Source organism: Macaca mulatta, chromosome 1, assembly GCF_049350105.2.
Source record: "Macaca mulatta isolate MMU2019108-1 chromosome 1, T2T-MMU8v2.0, whole genome shotgun sequence".
Taxonomy (NCBI): domain Eukaryota; kingdom Metazoa; phylum Chordata; class Mammalia; order Primates; family Cercopithecidae; genus Macaca; species Macaca mulatta.
In genome coordinates this window covers 116872524-116880908 of record NC_133406.1, presented here as the reverse complement: position 1 = coordinate 116880908, position 8385 = coordinate 116872524, and the positions used below count along the sequence as shown (strand labels likewise).

Below are 8385 nucleotides of genomic sequence, written 5' to 3'. Positions count from 1 at the left end.
TCACATTCCTGAGACGCGCAGCCTCCATACTCCACTGGCGCAGCTCCTTGGTGGCAGGTTTCATTCAGTGCCACATGTCCTGCCTCAGCCCTTTGTTGGGCTGGAGGGAAGACCCTGGGCCCCTCTTCCATCTGGATCACATGGTCTCTCCGGTCCCTCCCCTCTCTTTCTCTGGAGACCGCCTTTTTCTGATGGTGGTAGTGATTGTTCCCAAAGTCTCTCCTCCTTTCCTCCTGCCCTGGCCTCTCTGCCAGAGGTCAGTGTCCTCTTCAGTGACAAAAGCCGCCCTAGATCTGGGCTCCCTGGAGAGGGAGGTGGCTGGGTCTGGCAGTTACAGCCGCTGTCTCTCCATGGTGCTGCTACACCCCTCCCCCACTGGGCACACAAATGGGCTTTATCCAGCAAACAACGCTCCCCCCACCCCAGGCCACACAGGCACGTGGACCCAGGCCTCACCGTGGGAAGGGGGTGGTGACAGGCACAGAAGAGATTGCTCCAGATGAGTTCTCCTCGCCTTACTTCTCTTCCTTAGAACTCAGGACACAACTCAGGTGTTAGTTCTTGACTTCCTCCACCCCTCGCCTGCACCCTGAGTACCCAATTCCTTCTTGTTATATATCTCCTAATTCTGGACTCTTCCCATTCCAGGGCAGCTCAGACTCTGCAGGAAATTGGGAACAGGTACCCCCACCATCTGCCCCATACCACCCAGGCAGCTGCTTCTCAGAGGTGAAGCCAGGCGGAGGGATGAAAATACAGTGTCCTCTTGAGGGGGCTGAGTTGAACCCCAAAACCCCTTCCTTGACCCCGCCTGCTCCAGAGAACACCTGTCTAAGCAGCATCTGTGTGACTAGCAGAGGAAGGAAGAGCTCACCCCAGCTGGGCTCCTGAGCCAGGGCAAGGGCTCCAGTGAAACTTGCCGCGCTCCAGCTCCGAGTGGGGCCATCCTGCATGCCTAATTGGCTATTTAAGGAGCTGTTCACCAGCAGCCCAGGCAGCACCCCCCTCCACACATACACCCGTCCAGAGCCACCTTAAAAGCAGGAGGCAGTTGTAAAGTCGCTGGCCAGCTAGTGGAGTGGAGACTGCAGAGGGAGATAAAGAGAGAGGGCAGAGAAAGAGGCAGCAAGAGATTTGTCCTGAGGATCCAGAAACCCATGGTACCCTACTGAACACCAAATCCCCTGGAAGCCCACAGAGACAGAAACAGCAAGAGAAGCAGAGATAAATACACTCACGCCAGGAGCGCGCTCTCTCTCTCTCTCTCTCTCTCCCCTCCGCTTCCCTCCCTCTCTCTCTCTGCCTGTCCTAGTCCTCCAGTCCTCAAATTCCCAGTCCCCTGCACCCCTTCCTGGGACACTATGTTGTTCTCCGCCCTCCTGCTGGAGGTGATTTGGATCCTGGCTGCAGATGGGGGTAGGTACAACTAAATGTCTGTGTGTGGATTTGTACTGATGTTCACATGTCGCCAGGTGTGCCGAATGTGGGGAGGAGAGGTGTGAAAGGAAGCCTAGAAGCTGGAATAATAGGCTCAGAGATGAGGAAAAAACAGCAGGGTGTGGAGGAGACCACTTCCCTTCTTTACCTTTTGTCTCTCCAGCCTTGCTGTTATTGGAGGTCGGGGAGAACTAGCGGCGGGCAGGGTGTGTACATACGCAAGCGCTGGAATTTCTTGCAGGCTACAGATTTTCTCCAGAGCTCTTTCCCCCACCCCCTGGTCCCAGGCAGGACTCCTGGACTTCTTTATTTACAAACTCCTCCAAATAGGGAGTCAAAGAGGCCTGGGGTGAAAAGAGGATAGATGGGGGTAGGGGGAAGAATACTTCCTGCCCAACTCAGACCCTGATCTCCAATTCATCCCCTTTTGGCCAAGATTCCCTCTTCATTCTGTGGAGTGACTAACTCCCCGGTTATCCTCTGAAAGTGGCAGTAACAGTCAACATTTGTTTGACACTTTACAAAGGACTTTCAGGAGCTCCCAGGAGATGAGGAGGGATTCTTGGGAGAACAGGCCGAAGCGCTCCAGGAGTGTCCCCAGGAACTCCTAGACCTCATTTTTGTGTTTCCTGTGCCTAGCACAGTATCCAGCACATACTAGGTGTGTAACTGAGGTTTGTGGAAAGAGCAGGGTGAGGGGGGTGTCCAGAGAGCAGAAGGCAAATGCAGAGAGGATGGGGGCAGGTGGGCAGCCAAATGGAGAGTCACAAATCTCATCTGAGGAGAAAGAAAAAAATAGGGAAAGAGGAGGAAGAGACATAATAAGTGTGTTGAGGCTCTGACCAGAGGGGTCGGGCACCTTACAGACCAGGGAGTTCGAGTTGTTGAGGGGTCCCACAGAGATGGTAAATGAGAGGCTGCCTCCAGCTCTCCCTTGGGCCAGCAGAATAGGTCAAGGATAAGAGCAGGACAACTCACAAGTTTGAGAAATTTAAGGGAATAAGAGAGAGAGAAAGAGGAAGGAATTTAGGATTTTTCTCCAGAGTTTCTAGTAGTATGAATATTGCAGCATAAACCACGAAGCCCTTCGTTTTCTTCTTGAGGCAGTTTGGCCGTATGGAGGGGCTGGACCTGCAGACCCTCAGCCTTTGAGTCAGACAGGGCTGCACGAGAGCCTGGCATGTGACCCAGCTGGCAGCTCTCTTCTCTACACACAATGCTTCACTTTCATCCTGTCCCTGCCAGCCTGGCCGCCTGTGCCCACCCACCACTCTCAATCTACAGTAGACCCTGCCCTGACTCCTGCCCTTCCCTAACCATCTGGGAATGTAGGGAGCAGAGCCTCCTGGTGATGAGGAGTTTCCTCTAGAGCTAATGGGACCAGAAGGGAATATGATTTTACTGCTCAGTGCCTTTATTCACGCAATTTTGCAAAGCAAAGGAATAATCCCCCCTTCTGCCCTCAGTAGCACCCCCCAACACACACTCTGAATTCCTTTCTCCTCCCCACTTTCTAGTCCCTATCCTTCAAAACCTCTGCCCACACCCTCACCTCACCCATCCCAATCTTCTAAGTGTTAGATTGACTTGGCACAGGTTAGAGAAAAGTAAGGGTTGGGCCAATCGCACATTTGGATCCAGGTTAATTTTAGTCTCTGGGCTTTACCTCTTTTCCTTCCTCCTCCCCTTTTACTCGGCGGGCACCAGCACAGACTGGCTGGTGATTTTAAATAGGCCCCCCGACCTTTCCACAGAGGTGTCCAGTTTCAGGGCTTCCTTTGGAAAGTGCTGAAGCAGAGGGAGGAGAGACAGCAGAGAGGGAGGTGGAGCAGTACAGAATGCTGGAGGGAGGGGAGCGTGGAGGACACGGCTCCGCCTCAGGCTGCGCTGGCTGTAACCCAAACTATTCTGCCTTGCAGGTCAACACTGGACATATGAGGGTGAGCAGATCTTGCGGCCTCCCGACAACCCCTTCACACTGGGACCTCCTCACCTGGCAAGAAGACACACTGTGCGGGTGGGAGGAGACTTCCTTTAGCTTCTCACCCTAGCTCCTCCCTTCTGGATCTCCTCCTGCCTTGAGTTTCGCATAAATGGCTCCTAGATCCTGCTCTAATCATCAAATCCTACACCTCCTGATTTGGCAGAAAAGCTAGTTAAGTCCTCAGTAAATCATGTAGGAGGGAGGGAGCTGGGGTGGAAAGGAAGCTGGGTGGGAACTCTGAGCTTAGCTGCCAGGTCTCCTTCTGGCTCTGTCTATCCTAATCCATCCTACCCCTAACCTGCATCTGAAATTGGGACAGAGGTGGAGATCAGGGGTAAGGAAGAGGCTGGCAGGATAGTTTGTGACCCTGGGGGAGGTGGAACTCAGTTCCTATGAACTACTGATTAATGACTTAACTGAACTCCAGAGTCCATGATAAACGGTCAGTGTGAGAGCAAGAAATGAATGATGAAAAGTTAAGATATCTGAATCCCAAGGCCACTTGATAGGGGGCCTCCAGGAGACCCTATCTCTCTAAGATCTTTTTTTTTTTTTTTTCCTGAGACAAAGAGTCTTGCTCTGTTGCCCAGGCTGGAGTGCAGTGGTGCAATCTGGGCTCACTGCAAACTCCACCTCCCGGGTTTAAGTTATTCTCCTGCCTCAGCCTCTCGAGTAGCTGGAATTACAAGTGCCCACCACCATGTTTGGCTAATTTTTGTATTTTTAGTACAGACAGGGTTTCACTATGTTGGCCAGACTGGTCTCAAACTTCTGACCTCAAGCGATCCACCTGCCTCGGCCTCCCAAAGTGCTGGGCTTACAGACATGAGCCACTGTGCCTGGCCTACCTTGAATCATTTTATTTCTCCCATTTTTCTACTCCTACTCTCTAATCCCATCTCTCAAGGTATTCAGGTTTTCTATGCATCCCCTCTCCCCCCATTCAGCTTTCTTGTCCTCAAAATACAGGTAAGTAAAAGAGCTACCACTCCCCATTCATCAGGATAGTTGGGAAATCATCACTGCCTCTGGGTAGGGAAGGGGAACTGCAGCGTGAGAATCAACGGGACTCCTACCTCACCCATCCCTGTACAACTGGGGTCTTAACCTGAGTGGAGGGAAGTCCATTTCTACCTCCACCCAGATGTATGGCTTGGTTAGGGGAAGGGTCAAAGGGACAGGGGGTTGTTGAAGGTTGGCTACAGCTGGAGAACAGGACCAATGTCTTTGGTAACCCCCACCAGGCCCACATGGTCAGGACCACTGGCCAGCCTCTTACCCTGAGTGTGGAAACAATGCCCAGTCGCCCATCGATATTCAGACAGACAGTGTGACATTTGACCCTGACTTGCCTGCTCTGCAGCCCCACGGATATGACCAGCCTGGCACCGAGCCTTTGGACCTGCATAACAATGGCCACACAGGTAAAAGCATAGGCTCCAAGGAGTTGTAGGCTCCAGCTCAGAACTTAAGAGTCAGATCATTTTGTAGTTCATGAGCGTGATGATGGGGTGTTCATGAGCATGCGTAAGATGTGCCACCCTCGAACCTTGTTATGATGTTGGCACATTACCCATCTGACATAAATAAACAAACAAATAAGCTCAGGAGTCAGAGGAAAGCAGCATTCTCCTAACCTGCAAATTCTCAAAAACCTTTGTCCATGAATTTGGAGATATGAGAATAGGGATCAGGATCCTGTAGCCAAGGCGGGAATCAAAATGTTTATAATCAAGCTCAATAGGTAGGTTAGTATCATTGCACTGACTTGAACCGAGAAAAAGGAAGATATACTAGAAAAGCACTGGCCTGTGGGAGGAACTGGGTGCTACTGGGGGAGAAAACTGGAAGAGGGCCAAGTCTCCCAAGAAGTGGTGGCAACCCAGGAGTGGGAATGTATCCACATTCCTCCACCAATCCTAGTTTGCTCTTTTCCTCACAGTGCAACTCTCTCTGCCCTCTACCCTGTATCTGGGTGGACTTCCCCGAAAATACGTAGCTGCCCAGCTCCACCTGCACTGGGGTCAGAAAGGATCCCCAAGGGGGTCAGAACACCAGATCAACAGTGAAGCCACAGTTGCAGAGGTACCAGGGAACAAAGAGCTGGGACTCAAAGTAACAGGGATGGTTGGTCCTGGGGAAAGGATCTGGACCTTAGAGGACAGCAGGGGAACGGTGGCAGCTAGTATCAAGGCCTTGAAGGGGGTGGGGACATCCCATGATTCAATTCCCTCTTAATTCCTTCAGCTCCACATTGTACATTATGACTCTGATTCCTATGACAGCTTGAGTGAGGCTGCTCAGAGGCCTCAGGGCCTGGCTGTCCTGGGCATCCTAATTGAGGTCAGTAGCCCCCAGTCCCTTCCAGGTTTCTCTCCACCTCCTCTGCAACCCTCACACCTATTTCTGTTGCTGGCCTCCCTCCTATGGCAGGCAGCAGCCCACCCTGACCATTTATTCTGTACATAAATTTCTTATTCCAAACATGGACTCATTCCAAACTCTCTCCCTTTCCTCCTCTTCCAGGTGGGTGAGACTAAGAATATAGCTTATGAACACATTCTGAGTCACTTGCATGAAATCAGCCATAAAGGTGAGCCTTAAAAACCTATAGCAGGAAGTAAGATTAGACTTTCAAAAACCTTTCAAAAAATATCCTAAAAAGCCTTGGGATGAGGCAATTACTTACAGCCAAGGAATTTTGCATCTGGGAGCCCTATCTAGGTAAGCTAGGACACACTACAAGGAAGATGAGTCCCAGTCTGTTCTCCCCAGATCAGAAGACCTCGGTGCCTCCCTTCAACCTAAGAGAGCTGCTCCCCCCACAGCTGGAGCAGTACTTCCGCTACAATGGCTCGCTCACAACTCCCCCTTGCTACCAGAGTGTGCTCTGGACAGTTTTCTATAGAAGGTCCCAAATTTCAATGGAACAGGTAAGTGGTGGAGAAATGAGGTGAGGCGAGACACAGTTGTAACTTCAGACCCCTTCCCACTCCCCAAAGTGACACCTCTCCCACGCTTCTGCTCCTCAGCTGGAAAAGCTTCAGGGGACATTGTTCTCCACGGAAGAGGAGCCCTCTAAGCTTCTGGTACAGAACTACCGAGCCCCTCAGCCTCTCAATCAGCGCATGGTCTTTGCTTCTTTCAGCCAAGGTGATTCTGCACCGCTCAGAAGAGATGGGAAACTGAGGGGAACACAATGGCAGGAACTAGGGAGCCAATGGGAAGAAAAGGCTAATAGGAGAGGGGTTTTCGGGACTTGCTTGGACTGGGAACCAACCCCCACCCCAGTGTGCCTGGGTGATTCTCCCAGGCATAGCAGGAGAGTGCTGCTCCCAGCTGGGATGGGGATCTGAAGTCCCACTGACCCACTTTCTTCTCTTACAGCGGGATCCTTGTACACCACAGGTAAGGCAGCCTTATAAGATATTGTGGGGAGGGGAGGCATCCTCACCGAGTCGGGGAAAGGCTCAAAATCTGTTAGTCCTAGGCTGACACCTTTTACCTTTATCTCCCCCAGGTGAAATGCTGAGTCTAGGTGTAGGAATCTTGGTTGGCTGTCTCTGCCTTCTCCTGGCTGTTTATTTCATTGCTAGAAAGATTCGGTGAGGTCCTACTTTCCATTCCTCCAGTCCTTTCTTTCTTTCTTTTTTTGGGAGATGGAGTCTTGCTCCGTTACCCAGTCTGGAGTGCAGTGGTGCGCAATCTCAGCTCACTGCAACCTCTGCCTCCTGGGTTCAAGCAATTCTCCTGCCTCAGCCTCCTGAGTAGCTGGGACTACAGGCACGCACCATCACACCCAGCTAATTTTTGTATATTTAGTAGAGACAAGGTTTCACCATATTGGCCAGGGTGGTCTCAAACTCCTGACCTCAGGTGATCCGCCCGCCTCGGCCTCCCAAAGTACTGGGATCACAGGCGCGAGTCACCCGCTTTTTGAGACAGGTTCTCACTGTTGTCCAGGCTGGAGTGCATGGCTTTATCACAGATCACTGCAACCTCCACCTACTGGACTCAAGTAGTCCTCCCACCTCAGCCTCCTGAGTAGCTGGGACTACTGGCACGTGCCACCATGCCCGGCTAATTTTCGTATTTTTAGCAGAGACAGGTTTTCACTATGTTGCCCAGGCTGGTCTCCAACTCCTGACTTCAAGTGATTCGCCTGCCTCAAGCCTCCCAAAGTGCTGGAATTACAGGTGTGAAACACCTCGCCCAGCCCTCTTTTCTATTAAAAATCATTCTCCTATTCCACCTCTAATCTGCTTCACTTAGATAGCAGTCATTCTCACGAGCCATTCCCCTTTCCAGGAAGAAGAGGCTGGAAAACCGAAAGACTGTGGTCTTCACCTCAGCACGAGCCACGACTGAGGCATAAATTCCCTCTCAGATACCGTGGATGTGGATGACTTCCCCTAATGCCTATCGGGAAGCCTCTAAAATGGGGTGTACGGTCTGGCCAGAAACACTGTAGAAGTAGTAGGCAGATGTCCTCCTTCCCCTGGACATCTCCTACAGAGAGGAATGGACCCAGGCTGTCATTCGAGGAAGAACTGCAGAGCCTTCAGCCTCTCCAAACATGTAGGAAATGAGGAAATCCCTGTGTTGTTAATGCAGAGAACAAACTCTGTTTAGTTGCAGGGATATATCCCAAAGTCCTCTACCCCCTTACTTTTATGGCCCTTTCCCTAGATATACTGCAGGATCTCTCCTTAGGATAAAGAGTTGTTGTTGAAGTTGTATATTTTTGATCAATATATTTGGAAATTAAAGTTTCTGACTTTAATTCCGGCCTATCCTTTGAGGCTCTTGAGGGTGGGCAAGTTCCTGAATCCCTCAGGTGGTAAAGATATGCAAAGGATGGGGAAAAGAAGCATGGGTGATTAACTCCTTTTATCCCACCCCTGGACAGAAAGATTAGCTTCTGGGAAAACACTTAACCCAAAGTTTCAGACATGTTAAACCAC

The 8385-nt window shown here is 51.1% G+C and overlaps 1 protein-coding gene and 1 non-coding gene across 9 annotated transcripts; both read left to right on the top strand.

The window, feature by feature from the left end:
- Positions 1 to 480: 480 nt before the first annotated feature.
- On the top strand, positions 481 to 8204 carry CA14 (carbonic anhydrase 14). Of its 8 annotated transcripts, XM_077974354.1 has the most exons (13): positions 481 to 551; positions 649 to 681; positions 1313 to 1416; positions 3357 to 3377; positions 4666 to 4845; positions 5364 to 5506; positions 5669 to 5764; positions 5948 to 6014; positions 6197 to 6354; positions 6454 to 6574; positions 6809 to 6829; positions 6942 to 7026; positions 7730 to 8204. In XM_077974354.1, the coding sequence occupies exons 3-13, from the start codon at positions 1362 to 1364 to the stop codon at positions 7794 to 7796; spliced, it is 1014 nt and encodes a 337-aa protein (XP_077830480.1). In that variant the 5' UTR covers positions 481 to 551; positions 649 to 681; positions 1313 to 1361; the 3' UTR covers positions 7797 to 8204.
- On the top strand, positions 4901 to 5004 carry LOC114675292 (small nucleolar RNA U13). Its single transcript, XR_003726365.1, has one exon. It is a non-coding gene; the product is annotated as a small nucleolar RNA U13 (small nucleolar RNA).
- Positions 8205 to 8385: the final 181 nt, after the last annotated feature.